Here is a 22,936-nt window from a genome sequence, read left to right on the forward strand (position 1 = left end):
GAGTCTTTGTTTGGACAATACTGAGTAATAGACATTATCTTTGAGGATTTACCAGGAACAGAAATGCTCTTTAATATATAGGCTGTGTTAGTGGCTCAAGCATAAACTCTCAATTAATGACGATATCCCCAGCCTGGGCAGTATAACTGAGCTATTTTGCTCTTCATTTATTCAGCAACCTACCCAGTGCCTGCTGTGTGCCAGAAACTGTGCCAGACATGGTGGGGGGGGGGGGAGTCGGAGTTGTCCTTGAAGTACTTAGTCCAGTGGAGACTCTAGGTAGGCAAACAGATGTTTAGGAAACAGTGTGCTATGTAGTATAATGCATGTATGTAGTTGTCTTGGGGCCCAAAGGAGAGCGTATGTCTTCCTGGAGTAGTTGGGGATGGTTTTATTGACAAATGATATTTGAGCTAATTCTTAAAGTTTGTTAGGTTGAGAGAGGAAGGAAAGAGACATTCCTTATAGAAAGAATTCTCTTTGATGATTTAATTTATTTCAGTTAGGAACTTGTACAGTCTAGAAGAATGATAATAGCCATTAAACTTTCCAACTCAAATATTATATGTCGTCAGTGGAACTTTGGCACATACTTGAGTGCAGCAACTTCATGATTAAATTCTCTAACATGCCTACAGTGCAGATATTCTGGCACATGATTGAAGCCCAGTGAACGTTGCGTGGATGAAAGGAAGAAAAGGAGAGCCCTATGTCACAGCTGTCAGAAAGTAGGGATGATGTAGAGTTGTCACTGTGTTGGGAAAACTTGGAAGTTGATTTATATATTTTCAGTCAAACAGAAGAGCAGTCCATTTTTATTCAGGCTAGCAGAGGGACCAGGAAATAGAGCCAGCATTTTCCTCAGAAAATAACTTGGACTTTATGAATTACCTGCACAAACATTTAGCTTGGACTCAAGTCCTGCCCTGTGCAGCATATAAAAAGAATGAGTTCAGTTCTAAAAAGCTTAAGGGCAGTTATTACCAGCTAATCACAATATCCCTGAACCTTAGCCAGGCCTCTGCGGAGTGTTTCATTTTATGTAGAGCTGCTTCCCCATGGTCCCTGCAGAATTATTAAGCTATACACTGCATGCCTGAGGAACTCAGAGGCTTGATCTGTGGAAGGGCTTATTTTAGATTCTTGGCGAATAAGAACCAAATACAGCTTTCGTTTTTATGTATTGATGTTGAGGTCCTCATGACAGTAACTTTTCATTAACTCAGAAAGACATCTTAAGACTTTTCCACAGACCTTTCTTCTGACTTCCAGTATTGTGTATCTACTGACTTGCTTGACCATTCTCTTGGATGTTTCATGGTACCTCAGGCTGAAACTAGGCCGCATAGAAATCTTATACTTTACCCTCTCTTCCAGTTCTGTTCCTTCTTTTACAAGTGTACCTTTTCTCATTAAATGAACCATGGTATGCTTTGTTTCATGAGCTAGAAAAAAAGGTACTAATTCTTGATATCCTTCCTCATCCCTTAAGTCTAATCCATCAATTTGAGTTAATATTTCTGATATCTATTCACTTTTCGTCATTCAAATTCTCATCAACTTAGTCCTAACCACCATTGTTACCCACTTGAACCACTGCCATGGCTGCCTAACTGGTCTCCCTTCCTCCAAATCTGGTGTTTCTAGTCAGTTCTTCACATAGTACCTATAGTGAGTGATCTTTGCAAGACAACTTAAGCATGTAATTCACCGTTTAAAAGCTTCCAATGGCTTCCCATTGCACTTTACATTAAAATTTTTTTTTTTTTTACGCTGGCCTGCATGGCTGGGCATAGTGTAGCTTTGAATCATCTCTCTGACTTCATCTCTACCTCATGTCCTCTCTTTTACATTCTGTCCAGCTGTGCTGGCATTCTTCAGCCTTTTAAATGGGCCAAATCTACCCTGCCTTAGCATCTTCTTACTGCTCCCTCTGCCTCTTTACCTGGCTCACTCCTTCTCATTTTTTAGGACTTATTAGTTGCTAATTTTTCTGAGAGTTCTTCCCAGACCATCCAATCTAAGGTTGCCCTCTGATAATTTCTCTCAAGACTTGAGTTTTAGAAGATGTGTTTCATATCTGTCTCTCTCACCATAAGATAATGCTCCTTTAGGGCCATGTCTGTTTGTTTTCCCACTGTATACCCAGCATGTAGCACAGTGTCTGTGCAAGGGAAGGGCTTCATAAACATTTGTTGAATGAAAGACTTGTTCCTTCCAAATAAGAGTTGGCCTAGAAAGAAGTATCTTGTTTTTTTCTAGTAACAACAGAGCCTACATCTAATTTCTGGAACAGCATTAGCAAACTGCTTCCACATGAGGGTCTCTTGTTTTTAGGTGTCCATAAGGGTCTTTTTTTTTTTTTTTTAAGGGTCTAGTAGAGAACTAATAGAAGGTCAGAAATTATTTGCCATTTTGCCTTGCCGCAAAAAAGCTTCAGAACTTGTCCTTGGGTGTCTGACAGACTAAGTTTAGGACCCGCTTTTGTTCCTGTAAAGCTGTGCAACCTTGAGCAAGTTAACCAAGTTTTTTCCAGCTCCTTTTCCCCACATTTTAAGTGGGGGAAATTATATCTGGCCCACAAGGTCATTGTGAAAATGAGATTACGTATGTAAAGTGCCTAAAACAGTGCTTGGTGTGTTGAAGGAATTCAGACATTTCTTTGTCTTTTCCTCTTTATACCTCAAGAGATTAATAAGAACTCAGAGAAAAATTCATTCAATTTATATATAGTTCAAATTTAATGTGAAATCATATCTAGAGATGTGAATATGGGAGTCAAAACCAGTTTAAGAGGAAATGATCCATCCACTGTATATAAACCAAAAACCAAACCCAGTGCCGTTCAGTCGATTCTGACTCATAGCGACCATATAGGACACAGTAGAACTGCCCCATAGAGCTTCCAAGGAGCGCCTAGCGGATTCGAACTGCTGACCTTTTGGTTAGCAGCCAGGGCACTTAACCACTACGCCACCAGGGTTTCCCCACTGCATATAGGCAGTGATAAACTGATTATTTAATAATCGATAACTTTAGACTCTTCAGAAAGATACACATGGAATTCTCCTTTGCTTTATCCCAGGGGCTATTGTTTAACATTGTAAAAACTATGATGACAAATAAATATGACTAGGTATTTTCCAGTCTTGTTCAAGTAGATATTCCATGGAGATAGGCCATATGAAAACATTTTTTCCCATTTTAGGTATTTCTGTAGAGCAGTGTGGCAATATATTGAACACTCTGGAGTCCAGAGCTCTTCAAATTATGTGGTGTTAGCTTTGGGTTTAATTAAGAAAAAAGAAAAAAATTCCGAGGACAGGCTATTCTAAAATCTGACAGATTAGAGACAAATTAGCGAGAGGTATATATGGTTAAGGCAGACCAATCTGGATGCTAGATCAAATTTAAGGGAAAAGGCTTGGATTGTATTTATCAAAATAATTAAAAGTTAGTTCTCTGCCATTAACTAAGAATAGCTCACTCACCCTTGCTTTTATTAACTATTTTTCTGGGTTACATGAGACTGCAGCCTTGGAAAAGGGGATTGCTTCGTCCTAAGCCACGTCTTTCAGAGAGCTAGGTGGTTCAACACTGAAAGTTCCAAGACCTCTGTGTTTGACTCCTTGAATATTGATCCAGGCAAGAAACTGTTTTGTTTATTAGGGATGAGTATGATTTAGAGTGTTGGTGCTGGGAGATAGAACAATTAACAGACTTAAGACACCAATTGTTTGACTATTTAGCTCAGTTGTTTAGAGCATGGGAACTTTAGGGAGGCCAAGGGAACAGACCTGAATTGCTTCTGAGACTCTTATTCTGTCATGTTATGTGGCCAGAGATTGTGCCTCAGACCTGAGCCAGGTGTATTGAAAAGGCATATGACTGGTCATTTGAGATGTTAGACTATGTGAATGTACCTGAGAAGATCCGTGACCAGCAATCCAGAAGGTATGCTGTACTGATGGAGGATTTATATGAATACTGATGTCTGGATATCTTTTAGCTCATGGCCAGTATCTCACTGCAAGTACAACTTTGTAAACAATAGTTAGACTGAGAATTGTGGTTGCATGTCCTGGAGGAATGTTATCATCTCACAGACCACTCCATTGCCAGCTAATTGATTGCGACTCATATCGACTCTATAGGACAAAGTAGAACTACCCCAAAAGGTTTCCCAAGCTATAATCTTTATGGAAGCAGACTGCCACAATGTTCTCCCATGGAGCAGCTGGTGGGTTCGAACCACTGACCTTTCAGTTAGCAGCCAAGTGCTTAACCACTGGACCACCAGTGTTCTTTCAACTCACAAACCAAGGAAAAAACCAAACCTACTGCTGTCAAGTTGATTTCGACTCATAGGGACCCTACAGTATAGAGTAGAACTGCCCCATAGGATTTCCAAGGAGCACCTCTAGCATCTCACAGAGCGGACAAAAAAACAGTGGCAATGTTTTTTCAGGGTATTTATTTTATTTTTTTACAAATCTGTTCTTTTACTCCTGGTTGTCTGTCAAAGAGAAGAAGTTGCTGTGTCTGTCAGTGGTTCTGGTCAATGTGTTTTCTTTTGGTGTACTGCTCTGTATCTGGTAGGGCTGCAGTGCATTAAGAAAAAGGAGGGTGATACCTTTTAAACAACAATTTCTGACCCTTTGTTGAGTAGAAAGGCAGCCCACTGACAAATGAAGAAACATTTCATCATCTTTGCTGAAATACAAGATTGTTCAAAGTAAATCACCTCAGATATTCCCTACCAGAGCTGCCTCCCATTAGACTAATGTGATGTTTAAATGATTTTTGTATGATGTTTTGGTTTAATCAGATGCTAATAATTTAAAGGAAGCTACTAAAAAAAAAAAAAAAAAGAACCATATTATTGTTCTTGGGTCTGCATATATACTTATTAGCAACCTGTTATGGAATATGATCCAGAAAGATGTTTACCTGTGTTTCATTGACTATGCAAAGGCACTTGACTGTGTGGATCATAACAAATTTTAGATAACATTATGAAGAATGGGAATTCCAGAACACTTAATTGTGCTCATGCAGAACCTGTGCATAGACCAGGAGGCAGCCATTTGAACAGAACAAGGGAATAGTGCATGTTTTAAAATCAGGAAAGGTATGCGTCAGTCAGGGTTGTATTCCTTTTACCATAATTATTCAATCTGTATGCTGAGCAAATAATCTTAGAAATTGGACTACATGAAGAAGACAGTATCAGGATTGGAGGAAGACTCATTAACAACTTTCGATATGCAGGCGACACAACTTGCTTGCTGAAAGTGAAGAGTACTTGAAACATTTACCGATGAAGACCAAAGACTACAGCCTTCAGTCTGGATTACACCTCAACATAAAGAAAACAAAAATCCTCACAACTGGACCAATAAGCAACATAATAATAAACGAAGAAAAGATTGAAGTTGTCAAGGATTTCATTTTATTTGAATTTGAAATCAGTGCCCATGGAAGCAGTAGTAAAGAAATCAAATGATGCATTGCACTGGACGTATCTATTGCAAAAGACCTTTTTTAAAGTGTTAAAACATAAAGATGTTACTTGGAGGACTAAGGTGCCCCTGGCCTGAGCCATGATATTTTCACTTGTCTCATATGCCTGTGAAAGCTGGACGACGAATAAATAAGAGCAAGAGAGAATTGATGCATTTGAATTATGGTGTTGGTGAAGAATATTGAATATAGTATGGACTGCCGGAAGAACAAACAAATGTGTCTTCAAAGAAGTACAACTGAAATGCTCCTTAGAAGCAAGGAATATGAAACTTCATCTCACATACTTGGGACATATTATCAGGAGGGACCAGTTCCTAGAGAAGGACATCATGCTTGATAAAGTAGAGGGTCAGGGAAAAAGAGGAAGACTGTCAACGAGATGGATTGACACTGTGGCTACAATGGGCTCCAACATAGCGAGGATTTTGATGGCGCAGGACCCAGCAGTGTGTTGATCTTTTGTGCGTGGGGTCACTATGAGTCAGAACTGACTCAATGACACCTAACAATTAAAGAACCACGTTACTATTCTTTGGCCTACATGTACACTTTAGCAACCTGTTATGGAATATGATGTCTTTTTTCTTTTTTTACAGAATGCTATGAACCTACCTCCTGACAAAGCCAGGTTACTGCGGCAGTATGACAATGAAAAGAAATGGGAACTGATTTGCGATCAGGTAAGAAACAGTGACACTATCAAGAAATTAATGAGAAAAGAGAACTATACTTTTCCCCTAAATATACTCAGATTCTTCCAGGAGATGCATAGATTTCTGTTTTGAGACTCTTTGCCTTCCTGTTCTCGTGACCAATGGAAAAGCTAGAAAACAACTGACTTCATTCTTGCATTGTTTTTAATTCTCTTTTACCTTCATCCATCTTATAGTTAGACTTTCTGGGAAATCTGCTGAAGCTATCAAACCCAATTTCGATGAACTGTGTGTGTATTTACCTTACATAGCTGCTTGGATAATGCAGGTCTTCAAATTTAATTGGCTTGCCTATTCATGTATATTGATGTATAGTCATGTAAGAAGGTGAATTGTTTAAAAAAAAAATCCTTGCTTAAGCCGATTAAAAACATTATTTCAGATTTTAGCAGTTCTCTAGCTGTTTGCATTTGATTGTTAACTCATTTTAACAAATTCAAATTTTACAGAGTGATGTAATATTAGAAGTGAAAGCTCCTGTTTTCTCTTCTTCAAATTCTACACCTTCAGGGTCCACTGGTAGAAATTTGAAGTGTTTCTTTCTAGCTTTTTTCTGTTTTTGTTTCTAAAAAAAAACAAATACATGAATATACACAATGTTCTGGCATGTAAATATGTTCTCTGTATCTATGGCTCTCCCCATTTTACCTCAGTGGTTATGGTAGTATTCAGTATTCCATTGTAACGGGTCGTTTGTGGCGTTTGTTTCAGGGCTAGGTACAGGCTAATTGTTGTGAGCCTTTGAAGGGTCACATGCTGAAGCAGGGAGTAAATAAATCTCTGTATATTCATTTCCTGTTTTATGCCATGAGTTTCATAGTGGTTGTGTAGCCTTCCTTTGCCTACTGCCCTGACAACTTTTGAGAAGTGGTGTAATTTCTCTTAACATAGCTTCCTTGGGTTCCCCTCTGCAAGGACAAAATGTTTCAGGGAAGGAAAGGGATTTTTCTGTCCCTAATAGGCTTTAATAGGTAGAGAGCCCATGTTCCCTAATGGATAAATGCCTGCAGCTCACATAGAGCTTCTGAAGAGCTCATTGTATGTTGTTTTACCTTAGTTCCTAAACGAAACCAGCAATGAAACCATGGTAAAATCGCCTTATTTTTTTCCATGCTACGTGTGAGCACCAAGAGTTAGACAGAAACTGAAGAATACCTACTGCGTATGTGACTGTGATGCAGAAGAAGAAAACTTTGCTGATGCTTACAGTCTCCTTCCTCTAGATTAATTTTTAATGAGTATTATCTAAACCTATTATTGCAAGGAAAAATGATTTTATAATGATAGTGAAAAGAGAAGATGAGAGGAATTAATATAAAGGAAAGGTAATTACACAAATGAGGGAGGCAGCAGGGTGGGTGTGTGAACAATTCTAAGGTGTGTTAGGTTACGAGAGAGTAAAGAGAACACAGCCAGAGGGTGGGCGTTTTGTTAGTGCAGCTACGAAGGGCTAAACCTGCCTTCCTCAGACTGGCAGTATTCACGGACAACCCGGTCTGCCCTGCTCCTTTCTGCCTTTATTTTATTATTAATTTTCGCCTCTTAAAGGTGCCAGAAAGGAAAGACTGCTAATAATGGAAGATTTCCAGCAGGTCTCAGACCAAAAATAGCTTCGTAGGTTGATGGTAAGGTCCAGGGGATCTTGAGGCTGGGAGCAAATCAGTTATCTCATTATATTTCTGATTTTCAAATCCTGAAAGTTCACGTTGTTATTGCCCTTAAACGTTAATATTCTGGGGCATGGAGATTTGGGCCACTTTTATCTGTTCCTGAAGTGGCTCCATCAGCTCTGAGGTATTAGGAATGATTTGTTAACGATAGTTAAATAATAATTATTGCCAGTAACAGCATTTGGTAAGCACATTAACTTATTAAGAGCTTTGTGTCCAGAGTCTTTCAAGCAGTCAAACTATTAGTATCTTTATTTGTCAAACAAGGAAAATTATCGTTTGCCCAAAGTCACACAGCTGTTAAGTGGAGAAGCCAGGATTTTGACATAGGCAGGTCTGATTCTGGAATCTACACGCTTTACTACTCTCTGCTACCTTCCTCACAAAGTGCTGAAGTGTATTAATGATACACTGTAAGAAAAAAATAATAAAAATACAGGTCATCCCTATTCCTTTGACTTACATTCTAGTATGCTTCCCATAGAGTGTGAGAGAAAGAGCGGAAGTTGTAGCTCGGGTGGTAAGCTTACCTTACTTGCAGTACAACTATAGTGAACTAGCTTTTTAAAATTAACTATCAATCATTGTGAAAATTGGCCAGCAGAAAATTAGAGTTTGACACATTTGGGTAACCTGTGGTATTATGCTACGTACTTAACAGATATTGCCACACATGTGAGTATCATTTGTCCTGTGTCTGTGAGTGAAAAGATGAAAATGAGTTGAAAGCATTCAGAATATACCATTTATATGGCAATTATGTATTGGTATTTATTGACTGAATGTTTGTCTTACTTGTGAGGTACATGGACCATGTCATCTATATCTTTGGTATTTAACCTGTATTTATCTATAGTGCCTAACTCAATGGTCAGTCTGTGATTCCCTTTATTTAAAATGTCCAGACTAGGCAAAGCTTTAGAGACAGGAAGTAGATGAGTGGTTGCCAAGGACTGGGGGGAGGGGGAAATGAGGAGTGACTGTTAATGGGTGCAGGGTTTCTTATTGGTGTGATGAAAATACTCTGGAATTAGTGGTGATAGTTACGTGGCCTTGTGAGTATGCTAGAAGCCACTGAATTGTACACCTTAAAAGTGTGAATTTTATGGTATATATGAGTTACATCTCAGTTAAAAAAAGATACTTTTGTAACGTATCAGAAGTGGGGGGAGAAAGAAGGGAGGGTAAACTTAGAGAATAATCAAATCTTGTTTGGATGCTGATCTGAACAAACTACAAAAAGACTTTCAGAGAATATTGGAGATATTTGATTATTGACTGAGTATTTGATGATTTCAATAACTTACTGATTTAGCTGGGCATGAGATAGTGGTGTTGTAATTATATAAGGATTTGTCATTATTTAGCAAATGTGTACTGATAATAGGAGTGAAATAGTATGATGGCTTTGAAAAAAGAAAAAGAAAAAAGTGATAGAATCTTGGTGGTGGGATATTGTTGTTGTTGTTAGTTGCCATCCGACTCATGATACCCTGGAGTTTATTATAATGTACTCTTAATTTGAGCATATGTTTGCAAACATGCAATATAAAAGTAAAAACAGAAAGATATTTGCTACTTAATTATCTTTGTTTTCCCTCATCTTTAAAATGTAGCTAATTCTAACATCCTTAAATTTTCTTTGAGGATTACAGACAATATTGTACAGTATATAATATTTGGCATGTAGTAGGTACTTCATAAATGGTGGATGATGATAAAAGGCACAGATATTTAAATAGTATACAATTATTGTTTTTGTTGCTAATTTGTCCTCAAAAGATTAAAGAAATTTATTGTATAGAATCTATCCTCATAAGTTACCCAAACTAAGGTGAATTTGAACACATATTGTTTGATGCTGCCAGTCCAAACCACAGCCGTGGATATTCAATCTGAGAGAAAGTCAAGACAAACCTCTTGTCTTATTTGTGATGCCTTTAAACAATGGCTGTGGTATGTTGTCACTGGTAGCTGACATACAAGACACCGTCTGCCTCCCAGTGCTTTATGCACAGGGTAATTAATACAAATATTAATTTTACTTTTGAATACCTAACACAGATACATTATTATCTTCTAATTAGGATGCATATTATAGGCAAGGAAACCCTGGTGGCATAGTGGTTAAGTGCTGCGGCTGCTAACCAAAGGGTCGGCAGTTCGAATCTGCCAGGCGCTCCTTGGAAACTATTGGGCAGTTCTGCTCCGTCCTGTAGGGTTGCTATGAGTCAGAATCGACTCGAGGGCACTGGGTTTATTATAGGCAAGGTACAAAGAACAATAGGATAGTATTAAAGGAAATTTATTTCCAAAGGGAAGTATGTGAAAATTGTGCTGGGTGACCTATGGAGAAATTGTTTCAGGTTTCAATTCCATGAAAAATTATCAGGTGGACATTGTGAATCATGGAGAACTGGTCATGTTTCTCCTTTTTTTCCTCATCTTCTAAAAGGCTCAAAGTCAAATTTGTGGTCTGCCCTTACCCAGTAAACAGTGTCTTAATGACATGTGTTTTTTTTACCCACCTCCTCTATGGGTTCACCCAATTTTTCCTGCCTGCATTTTTCTTCCATGTTGATTTCCTCACTTAAAAGAAATTTGTGTGTGTGTGTTATGAGCTTAAGTCATTTTTTTGAACAAGATAAGTGTGAAATAATACATCAGCATTACTGTTGAACAAAGATTACATTTGCACTGGTAACTTAAATTTTCTGTATGCTGTAGTCATTTTGCAAACCAGTGCATTGAATCTGCTGTGTTTTTCTCCATGGAAGCAAATGTGGAGTGGCAAAATAAATGCTTTATTGTGATTCGGCCTCAGAGAGTCAATTGAGTTGAATATAACTTGTCATTTACTTTGGGGCATTGACTTTTCATACTTTCCTCATACTTTTGGAAGGTTGTGTTAGTCAGTCACTTTGCTTTGTAAGCATTTATTCAAACATGTCTCCCCCACCAAGAGTGAGTTCCTTCAGCGCATGGTCCAGGTCTCATTTGTTTGTACCTCCAACTCTTTGCTCAGTGCATGAAACATCACAGGTGCTTATCAAGAGTTTGTCCAGTGGATGGAATAGCTAACTGATGTGTCTGAGAGACAGTGAAGAAAGCCCCTCCCCTTCTCACTCCTGCCTCAATTTTTGGTGCAGATCCTATGCCACATTCTTTGACTTTGGAGCCTTGGCAGTTCCCACAAGTGTAGGTACTATGAGTAAATGTTGTGTTTCATGAGCTTAGAGATACTGAATAAACTTTGACTTTTAGATCATGATACCTGCAAGGGTTGTTAAAGACCATTTATTCCAAGCCATGCTGTTTGTATTTTTTCTATTAGCAAAAGTTAAAAAAAAGAAAAAAAATTTTTTTTTCCACATGATTTTCAAAAAAAGGGAAAAAAGCTTAAATGTATCAGAGCGTATGAAATGAAGTCCTTTTGCCTGTCCTTCCTGTTCCCCAGTTCCCTTATTTTATAGATGATGAGGCTGAGGTTCACAGAGCATAAGTGACTAGGCCATGGCCACCCCAGATAATTAGTGAGACAAGAACACTTATTTCCAAACTTAAGTCATTAGCCGTTTCGATTGTTTCCTGTTATAGCAGGGACCTTGAAACCATCCAACAAAGCAAAATTGTAATAGGCAAGGGGCTACCATAAGGTCCCTGGATAGTGCAAGTGGTTTGTGATTGGCTGCTAACCAATCACTAAACATTGGCAGTTTGAACTCGCCCAGGGAAGCTGTGGAAGAAGGACCTGGCAAACCACTTGTGTAAAGTTTACAGCCAAGAAAACCCTATGGAGCAGTTCTACTCTGTAACACATGGGGTTGTCATGAGTTGGAATCCAGGTGACAGCAATAGGTTTGTTTGTTTTGGTTAAAGGGGCTACTAATAAGGATTTGTTCTGTAGCTTATCAGGTGATTTTGCGGGGGGGGCGGGGGGTGCTGTAGATATAGAGGGTGGTGGAGGGCTTGGTTCATAAGTGTGCCTCTTCTAGATAATCAAACAGTAGTGGTTAACCAAAGGATTCCAGACATTTTTAGGTGGTGGCATGTGTGAACCACCCAGGTGACTCATGCTCATGGGTGTATACCCTCTAGGTTTGCCTTGCTGATGGCACGACTTGTTATTTTATGGGGATGATTTGGCATGGCTCAGCCTTGCTCCCTTAAAGGCTGGTGCAACATAGCCTTGGGGAAGGATAAAGAATAGAGTTTAGAATGAGAGCCTTTCCTCTCTTTACTTGTTCCAAATGGTATGGGAGAAGGAGATTAAAAAACAAAAAACAGAGGAGTGAAGAGGTGGCAGGAAGTCATACCCAATTAGACTTAGCTTCCTGTGTTAAGCACTTCAAGGAGATTGGATTGTGAGGCTTGGCATGCGTCCTGGTCTGGACAAAGGGGAGGCCCCGTCTGCCAGTCAGTGAGAGCTGAGTCAGGCCAGTGGCATTAAGATAATTCACTACAGCGAGAGTTGCGCTCTCATTTTTCACTACAACTGATCCATACCAGCAGAATATACCTAATTATTAAGAATATAAATATTTTTAAAACTTTCATTGTTTCTGATACTATTTATTTAAAAAGTAAAGAAAATTATTGTGTAGCTTGTATTGATAAGCTGATTTGCTACTAGAATCAAAATTTCCCTCAAAAATTGAGCAGCAAATATGTCTCTGTAATTTTTTTTTTTAAAACATCCATGTTTCTAAGCCAGTTAGAGCTCTTCTCTATCACATAAGCAAGTAATATTATCAGATACTGATAAATTATCTCCTGTGGACCATCAAATTGTAGTTAATGAGGTTTTGTCTTTGGAGTACCCCATCCCATTGCCATCGAGTTGACTCTGACTCATGGTGACCCCATAGGACAGAGTAGAACTGCCTCATAGACTTTCCAAGGCTGTAATTTGTGCACAAGCAGACTGCCACATCTTTCTTCCACGGAGCAACTGGTAGGTTCAAACCACCAACTCTCAGTTAGCAGACAAATGCTTAACCACTCTGCCACCAGGGCTTTTGGAGCACCAGAGGTAATAAATGAGCAGCAACAATGGTAAGATTTTAATAGTCTTCTTCAGTGTTGGTAGCTACCCTATGTTAGAGTCATTTGAGCCATCATATGGATAGTGTTGTTGTCAGGTAACATCGAGTCCGACTCATAGCTACCCTATGTAAACACTGCCTGGTCCTGTGTCATCCTCATAGCTGTTACGCTTGAGCTCATTGTTGCAGCCACTGTGTCAGTCCATCTCGTTGAGGATAACATAGATATGGGAAAGAAGTTGAGGGAAAAAATAGTGACTCCAACAATGCCTTCCCTCTCCCTACCCCCACCTATGGTCCCTGACTTAATCTGCCTTCAGCCTCTATCCGCAAGGTTCAGGCCTTGATTCTACGTTTAACCCACACTTAACTTTTTTACTCCCAGCTGTTGGGTTAGCCAAATAGCCACCTCCATCTCCCTTCCCTCTCATACCTCTTGTCTCCTCTGGCTAGTGGGCATTTTTACTATATTTAATATTGTTTGGTGTTAGATTATTTAAATTTTTGCTGTGCTTCCATAGTTTTGTGGTATGTTGGAATACTGTTTATTTTTATATCATTACTAGCCTTTCATGACCTGTTTAATTTTTTTAAATTTCTCTGTTGCAACCCTTTGTGGTTTTCTTCTGTCATTTTGATATTTGATCTTTCCCTTCTATGTGATCCTCTTTTGGCTATGTACTAATTGGATTTTATTTGTTCAGCATTTTTTACTTCAGTGTGCATCTTATAAAAAATAAGAATTTTCTCTATATCTGAGTAAGATCATCATAAAATGAATAATAATCCTTTAACGTGTTTTATTACCTAGTTCACATTTCCCAATTTTCCTTGAAATGTTCTTTGTCCCTGTTTACTAAGTGAGAATCTAGCTGTTTTATGTTCCTTAAGTCCTTCTAATCTGGAATAGAATTTTATTCACGGTGCTCATATATTGAAGAGATCAGGCAAACCTCTCCTAGAAGTTTCATTTTTTGCATTTACTGGATTTCCAAGTGGTGTCACTTAACTTCTAAATTTCCTGTTAACTAGAAGTTAGATTTAAAGGAATGATGAGATTGATGTTGAACATCTTTGTCTAGTCGATCATAGGAGACAGATAGTATCTGGTTGTCCTACATTAGATAAGATCGGTCCCAGGATTAGAGTGATGACAACATCCATTGTACGATCGTGTTTTTTCACTCGTGCCAGAAAGGAATCTGTGTTCCTTTGGATGCCATATATATATGTCCTTTTATCTCTCAAGTCTTGTGCCAAATGGACTTAACACCAGTTGGTAATCCTTTGCTGAATCAGGTTCACTAGGAGTTGCAGAAAGATGATTTTCTGATTTCATTTCCCTTCTACATTAAGCGAGCATTTGTCTGTAAATTAAAGCTTTTAACCAAGTCTCGGTTTACCCTGAAATACAATTATTCCTGGAATATTTTCCCATCAGTTGCCATTTTTCAAAGTAAAAATTTGGTTTAATAGATACCTCAAAAGGTATCAAAGGAGTTTTCTCTGGTTTCCTCTTTTGAGGACCATTTTGAACTCATGGATTCAGTGGAATTCAATCAATATGATACTGTTTTTGAGGCGCATGTTATTACTACTTTGACTTATGGGAACCTTTTCATGCTGGCTCCTGTGTCCCTTTGACTCAGTTACACTTTGAGAGCTTGTTTTATGGTATGCAACGGATTCCTTAGGTTTAACTTAATTTCCTTGCCCTACACCCAGAATAAGCTGTTGCTGTAAGGAGCTCTGTTCTTTTACTGGGGGATGGTATTAGGGATGAGAATTTAAGAGCTAAAGGTTATTTCAGCTGCTGGGTGAATTTACTTCTCAAGTTTAGTGCCTAAACCCATTACTGTTTAGTGGATTCCGACTCATAGCAACCCTGTGGGACAGAGTAGGACTGCCCATAGAGTTTTCAAGGAGCAGCTGGTGGATTTGAACTGCCAAACTTTTACAGCTCTGCTGCTAACCACTGTGCTACCAAGGCTCTAAGTTTAGTGTCTATACCATGAAAACATATCTTTAAAAATTATGAATACATATTGGTATTTCCAAGTCAATGTTTACTATTAGTAATTTCTTTGATTTTTATAGTTATTGCTTTTCTTTTACATTGAAATGTTTGATTCCTAACATTAATGTAATTCTTTTTCTTACAAAAAAATTTTCAAAAATAATACAAATATCACTATTAACTAAAATTACTGAATGAAGTGTAATTTTGTGTGTGTGTGTGTGTGTGTGATTTTATGTTTCTACAATGCACCCCATTGAGGGTATCCAAAGTCACTTGATTGAAATACCTTCTTTGTTACTAACTTCCTGTATTAGTTAGGCAAATAATAGGGTAACAAATAGATGCCATATTAGTTTCTTAGGCCTGTTGTAACACATTATCACAGACTTGATGACTTGAAACAACAGAAATTTATTCTGTCACAATTCTGGAGGCCAGAAGTCCAAAATCAAGGTGTGAGCAAGACAGTGCTTCCTGAATACTCTAGGGGAGAATCCTTCACCTCTCAGCTGCTGGTGCCTCTGGGCATTCGTTGGCTTGTGGCTGCATCACACCAGTCTCTGCCTCTGTCTTCACATGGCTGCCTTCTCTTCTCTCCTGTGTCTGTGTCTTCTCCTCTTCTGTCTGTTACAAGGATATCTATCATTGGCTTTAGGACCCTCTTGGACATTCCAGGATGATCTCATCTCGAGATCCTTAACTTATGTAATTATATCTGCTAAGACCCTTTTTCCAAATAGGTCACAATCAGAAGGTGAGGGGTTAGGACATGAACATATCTTTTTGGGGGCCACCCTTCAACCTACTACAGATGCCAAGATGTGTAATAATTCATGTAGTCAGGTTTTTATTCACGTAACAATCCAAGTTGGATGTTGTTTGGTCATCAGGGGTTAAGTTCTACAAAATGAATCAGGGACCCAGGGTAGGTTGTTTTCTACATTATAGCTTCAGCTTCACTCTGCAGGTTCTCTCCTTTCCACTCAGCTGGAAGGGAGAAAGATGCAGGTACACACCTGGGAAGTTTTGGGGACCAGGCCTGGAAAGTGGCATATATCACCTGCACTCTTTATTCCATTAGCCAGACCTGCAAAGGAGGATGGGAGATGTAGACTAGCTGAATGCCCAGGAGTGAGAAGGAAATGCTTAGTAAACTGCTGCTACTACTCCCTGCGACAATGACCAATGTTGGCATTCTGATACTTTCATTTATTTCAGGTTGTATTCAGTATTAAAAACTGCCTTTATTTATGTATAAATTGGAAACCCTGGTGGCATAGTGGTTAAGAGCTAAGGCTGCTAATCAAAAGGTTGGCAGTGTGAATCCACCAGGCACTCTTGGAAACTCTGTGGGACAGTTCTACTCTGTCCTATAGGGTTGCTATGAGTTGGAATCCACTCGATGACAGTGGATTTGGTTTGGATATAGAAATTAATTTATTCACTGTGTAGGCATTTCCCTCATATAGGTGAGGGAGTACAGAGAGTGAGGTTAGAAGGGTATGGGTCTGCATTGTCCTAAAACCAAGTACCTTATGTAATGCTTTGAGTTGGGAAAATGGTTGTTATTGCCAATTTGTTTGTGCTAAGTTCCAGCAAGGTACCAGCCAAGAATTGGTGATGGGACGTGGTTATTTTTGCTAAACCTTAAAAAAAAAAAAAAAAAGGTGTTTTATCTTTTGGCTGTCTTCTGTTTGAGATTTTAAGGGACTATCTTTTGTCAATGTCTTCAAACTTGAGGAAAGGGAATGAGTTAGTTGTTAAATAGGAGTTTCTTTTAGTTTCCCTCCTGAAAGCAATGGAGTCTCTTCTCCATTACGACTCATTGAAGGCTTCAGAGTTCTTGATTCTGAAACACCGGAGCAGCAATCGAATGAGTGGTCACCAGCTCTCTCTAAGTTGAGTGTCTTAGGAGCCCTGGAAAATTGATTCTGAATCTAGAAGTGAGTTTACGGTACATCTTTCCTCTTGTAGAGGCTCCCTTTGGCATGTTGTTTTGTAGTGTGGAAGGAAGATGCTGACGTATACCACAGCATAGTTGGGGCTGGGGAAAGGCAAAGGAGAGAAGCTAATCTAATGAAGGGGGGAAAAAAATTGTACCTTTTTATACTAATTCTTTTTGGCAGCTTGATATAAATACCCTGTCAAAAGTGCTGAGCCCTGGGCTCAGTCAGGTTTGAAGCTTTTAGGCTATCTTTTGCCAAAATGAACATCACATTGCCTGCCTTCCTGCCTGGTAATACAAATGGAATTGTAGGACGCTCCCCCCCCCCCACCAACTACATAATTGCCCGCAGGCTTAGACAACTTGGTTATGTTGTGTGAAGTTTATTAAACTTCAATGTATGAATATCTTTTGTACCTGGGGGGATGCTATTAAAGGAAATGGAGACTCAAATCACCAGTTTAAGGTCCACGGGCTAGATTGAGGTTGACCTCTGACATTATCTTTTAGAAAATGTTTACTAAGCAAATTTAAGTGGTTTAGTAAGGTGTTATTGGAGTCCCTGGATGGCACAAATGGTTAAGTGCTGGGCTACTAACCAAAAGGTTGACTGAACCCACCCAGTAACGCCTTGGAAGACAGGACTAGCAATTTGTTTGCAAAAGGTCGTAACCTTGAAAACCATAAGGAGCACTTCTACTCTGCACACACGGGGTTACTGTGAGTCAGAATCCACTCTCGAAGGCAACTAATAACAATGTTAAAGAGTATTCGCTAAGAATTTCTACTAGGTAAAATAAATACAACTTTACATTGCTTTTAACTCTACGACATTTACTCATAATCTTCGCTGTGGGAGGCTGTTTTTGTTCATCTTTCACAAAAAAGGAAAGTCACATGCCTTTCTAGATGCTATCCAGCACGTGATTGAATTGGCACTAAAACCGAGGTTTTCTTATGCCTGATTTTGAAAATTTTTATGTCTCCCCCCCCCCAAAAAAAAAAAAAACCATAGTGGCTTGGAATAGATACCTTTCTTAAAAAAATTGCCAGGGGATGACCTGGATCACCATGTGATTGTGGCTTCCTCACCATCAATCAGTTAAATGATTTACTGAGAATGTACTGTGAAAAGGGAGCCGTGGTAGCACGGTACTTAAAGCAGTTGACTGCTAACCGAAAGGTCGGTGGTTCGCAATCACCACTGCTCCTCGGGGGAAAGATGTGGCAGTCTGCTTTTGTAGAGATTTACAGCCTCGGAAACCCTCTGGGTCGTCATGAGTCGTAATCAACTGGGCGGCAGTGGATTTTGGGTACTGGAAGGAGTGACATGCTAGTTACTGTAACTAGTGCTTCAGGAAACATAATGGTGAATTTTTCAAAAGAAGAGCTTGGAAAAAAAAAAACACCATCTTAAATGTAAATTATAGAATCATAGAGAGCTCTTAGCCCACACCCTCTATCCTTGTTATCTGTAGCATTCACTACATATTTTGATGAACATTCAAAAGTTATTTTCTCAAGTTTTTGAGAAAATTGAAGTGTCAACGGTCTTTATCTGTACCGTACTAGTAAAACATTCTGTTGGTTTTCATTTCCTATACTATTCTATAGATGTCGGGCAGGACAGGGCGACAGGAGGCCAAGAGTTAGAAACGTGATGAGGATTTTGTAATCAATGGACAGCTGACTGTGTATAGATGGTGTGTCTTCTACATCGACATGGTGGATACTAGCTATGGATAAGACCAAGGCTTGCAGCAGCATCTTCAGGCACTAGAAATACCTTTATTATACTGCCACTGCTAGTTCTCTTTACAATCACGTTGACACAACTACTTGGCTATTGGTGTATGTACTGGTATTTTCTGATATAATTTTCTAAGTCTATCTTAAACTGTGTAAAATGGACACTCCTGATAGTCTGGGTATTGTGCTTATTATGTCTGTCACAGCCAGAAGAATGTCCTCAGCAGGGACCAATTTAGAAAGACCTATTCCCTACCTCCCTTGGAACTCATCTTCATCAGGTGTTGTCTGAAAGCTTGATTTAATGATTAGTTGTCACCGGGTGGATCAAAGATTGCAAGTATTGTTTGCTTAATCTTGTAATCTGAGGATTTGAGGAAAGATATAAGACGGATTAGAAGGTGTATGTGTTTATTATGTTAAACTGGAAATTATGATGGGAAGATCTAAGGAGAAGTGATTAAAATACTCAACTGGAGCTTGGGTTTGAGATTTAGATTCTCAGGCTGTCAGACATTACTTTTGTATTTACGTTTTAGAAAGTGGATATTTATATATCTGGGAGACTGGAATGTGCGTGCTTTGGGGTGGGGTGGGGTGAGGGAGGACTGAATCAATATGGCAGATTAAGCAAATCTCATGAAGTGGCAATGAAGATATGGCAATGGTTTGGAGTATGAAGGTGTATTTGGAACAATTCTCATAATATTTTATTCTTTAGAGTTATGATAAAAATATTTTAGAAATTATGAAGCTAAGAGGTTTACAGTACCCCTCAGCTGCTGTATTTCAGGTATTAACAGAGTTGTGTTTTTGGCTTGTCACTGGTGGCTTTCTTAATTAGGGCAAATGAAACCAACAAACTAAGATAAGCTTTCTAAAAAGAGCTGTGCTCAGTAACAGAGTAAACAAATAAAATGAATTTAAAGAAATTACTTTGAGATACTTTTTTTTTTTTTTAAATCACCCTTATTAAGGTGTCATTTACATACAGTAAAATCCACCCGTTGTGTTTTCCAAAGTGCCTGGACCATTTGCCATCCCCACCAGCAGTGGAATAGAGTTCCAGTTGCTCTACATTCTCACCAACGTTTGGCATTGTCCACCTTTTTAGTTTTAGCCATATTTATGGGCATATAATGATATTTCACTGTGGTGTTAATTTGCATTTCCCTAATGACTGGTGATGTTGAGCATCTTTTTATGTGCTTGTTTGCCATTTATGTATCTTTTGTTGAAGGATGCATCCAATTCATTTGCCTAATTTGAAAAATTGCCTAGTTTTAAAATGTTTTTAAAAAGTATATCCTAGACTGAAGTGTTTATCCGATATATGTCTTACAAATATTTTCTTCTAGTCTCTCTTATCTTTTCATATTCATAACATTGACTTTCAAAGAACAAAAGGTTTTTTTGTTGAAGCGGAATTTCTTTTATTCTTTTTAAGTGGCTCCTACATTTTGTGTCTTAGCTAAGAAATCTTTGCTTAGCCTCAGGTCACAAAGATTATCTCCTGTGTTTTCTTCTAGAAAGTTTATAATTTTGGGTCTTATGTTTATTAAGTCTATGATCTATTTTGAGTTAATTTTGGTATATAGAGTGAGGTAAGAGTTTAGATTCACTGTTTCTCCTTTGGGTATCCAACTGTTTCAGCACCATTGTTGAACAGACTGCTCTCTTTTCTTTGAACAACCTTGGCATCTAAAACCAAAACCAGTTGACCATATATATGTGGGCCTATTTTTGTCCTACTGATCTGTGTTTTTAACTTTGTGCCAGTAACTCACTGTTTCGATTACTGTCTTTTAAATTGTTGCCATTAGGTTCTGTTGAGTTGGTTCTGACTCTGGCGACCCTGTGTACAGTAGAATGAAACAGTGCCTGGTCCTGCACCATCCTTAGAATCATTGTTATGCTTGAGCCTATTGTTGCAGCCACTAGCATCAGTCCATCTTGTTAGGGTTTTCCTCTTTTTCACTGACCCTCTACTTTACCAAACATGATGTCCTTCTCCTGGGACTGGTCCCTCCTGATAACATGTCTAAAATATGTGAGATGAAATCTTGCCATCCTTGCTTCTAAGGGGCGTTCTGGCTGTACTCCTTCCAAGACATATTTGTTCGTTCTTTTGGCAGTCCGTGCTATATTCAGTATTCTTCACTAACACCATAATTCAAAGGCATGAATTCTTCAATCTTTCTTATTCATTGTCCAGCTTTCACATAGATATGAGGTGACTGAAAACACCATGGCTTGGGTGAGGTGCACCTTAGTCCTTAAAGTGACATCTTTGCTTTTTAACCCTTTAAAGAGGTCTTTTGCCACAGATTTGCCCAGTGCAATGTGTTGTTTGATTTCTTGACTGCTGCTTCTATGGGCATTGATTGTGGATCCAAGTAAACTGAAATCCTTGGCAATTTCAGTCTTTGTTTATCATGGTGTTGATTATTGGTCCAGTTGTGAGGATTTTTGTTTTCTTTTATGTTGAGGTGTAACCCATACTGAAGGCTATATTCTTTGATTTTCATCAGTAAGTGCTTCAAGTCCTCTTTACTTCCTCTTCATTTTCATCAGGCAAGGTTGTGTCATCTGCATAACACAGGTTGTTAATGAGTCTTCCTCCAGTCCTGGTACTGTGTTCTTCATATAGTCCAGCTTCTTGGATTATTTGCTCAACATACAGATTGAATAAGTATGCTAAAAGTAGTATTCTGAGTTTATGCCTAAAATAAATGAAAGCAAATAGTGAGGGCATGATTAAAATCTGATGATTTCCCTCTTTTCAGTTGTTCATAAAAAGATTCTCTTCACAGGTTGCATGCATCAGGCACTTGCTGACTTCGGTGGAACGCAGCTTCCTTTTCCATCTCTTCCCATTCTATCCGCTTTGAAGTCTCACTGACATAAATTATGCCCTTAATAAATATTGCAGTTCAGTTGAATTCAGCAAGCACCAAGTGAAATTCTGAAAATTATACCCATGTATTTGCACAGTGTTTGAATTTAGGCAAATGAAGCTTCAGAGAATCCAGTCAGTATAACCATAGTTAGGAACTTGATCCTTAAAATAGGAGCTTGTCACTCTTGCAGACTCTTGAGTGATTGAAAAAATACTAGTGCTCTTATTAAAATCTTGAAATACCTAATGGTCCCTACAATTTAAGGCTCATTTTGTCCTTTTTTTCATCTGTTTGTCTAATCAGAATCAAATTCTGTTACACTCTCCCTCCCCTCCCGCATGTTTTATTTATATGATACATGATTATCTCTGAGACTTTTAGAGATCTTTAGGACATTGTTCTTGCTTAAAAGCCATCCCCAAGGAAAGTACCTGGACTATGATCCTATTTTTCAGATGAAGAAACAAAAAGTGTTCATATTATTACCAATTGCCAATCTGACATAAAGGGTCCTTGTCTTTTCCCAAGTAAGAATACATGCGAAAGACAAACTTTTATCTTCAGCAAGCTTTATTTTGCTTGAGTCAAGCAAAAGGTGTCAGCGGGGATCTAAGCCTCTCCAAAAGACTGACTCAAAAAGGGAAGCAAGGCTAGGGCTTATATGGGTTTGGTGGAGACGACAGAGTAATGAATATTTAGTGGGCTTCTTTCAAGGGGGGAGTGTGTATGTTAGAATGGCTCTGTATGTTAATTAGGTTGTGTCCGCATCTGGAATCTAAGGTGGAACCCACTGATATTCAAGATGGAGTCCTCTCAGCAGCCCTTGGCATCACTTATTATGGGATATAGCACAAGAGCACTTGATCTTTGGCACTACATCGCCATCTTTGGAGGGCTAAGGAAGGTTAAACAGCGGTCATACTTTGTTCTTCTGCACATGGAGCCTGTAAAGAAGGAGGAGACTAGAAGAACACTAAGAAGGAGGTAGTAATTCTTGGGTTGCTTCAATTTTATCTCATGTTGACAGGGTGGGTTCCTGTTTACCCAACTTCTAGATGGTAATCTTTTAACACCTCTTTTGTTCACAGTTAACCCTGTCTGTCTCAGTATCTCTTGTATTTTCATAGGAAGAGTACTGTCCAAGGATTTTGCAAAATTACATAGTTATAAGAAAGTAACTGTAGTTTTATAATGTAATTTTGTATATATAAATATAACTGAAAATATTGCTAAGTCTTTTGCTTACCAAGGATATGTACAGTTTATTTGTAGATTTAATAAAGAAAGGGATCAGTTATCAAAAGTAGGAAATACCTAAAGCAATGTATAATAGGCTTTAGTGTACAGAAGACTTCACTTGAGGATTTA

General features: G+C 38.6%; 1 protein-coding gene across 1 annotated transcript in view; it reads left to right on the forward strand.

Moving 5' to 3' along the window:
• The window catches only part of FMNL2 (formin like 2), a 347,858-nt gene that overhangs the window by 197,142 nt on the left and 127,780 nt on the right, over positions 1-22,936 (forward strand). Inside the window, 1 exon segment of the mRNA XM_049887240.1 lies at positions 6,123-6,206. Within this exon segment, the coding sequence (XP_049743197.1) occupies positions 6,123-6,206 (84 nt within the window).

Source organism: Elephas maximus, chromosome 6 (genome assembly GCF_024166365.1).
Source record: "Elephas maximus indicus isolate mEleMax1 chromosome 6, mEleMax1 primary haplotype, whole genome shotgun sequence".
Classification (NCBI taxonomy): domain Eukaryota; kingdom Metazoa; phylum Chordata; class Mammalia; order Proboscidea; family Elephantidae; genus Elephas; species Elephas maximus.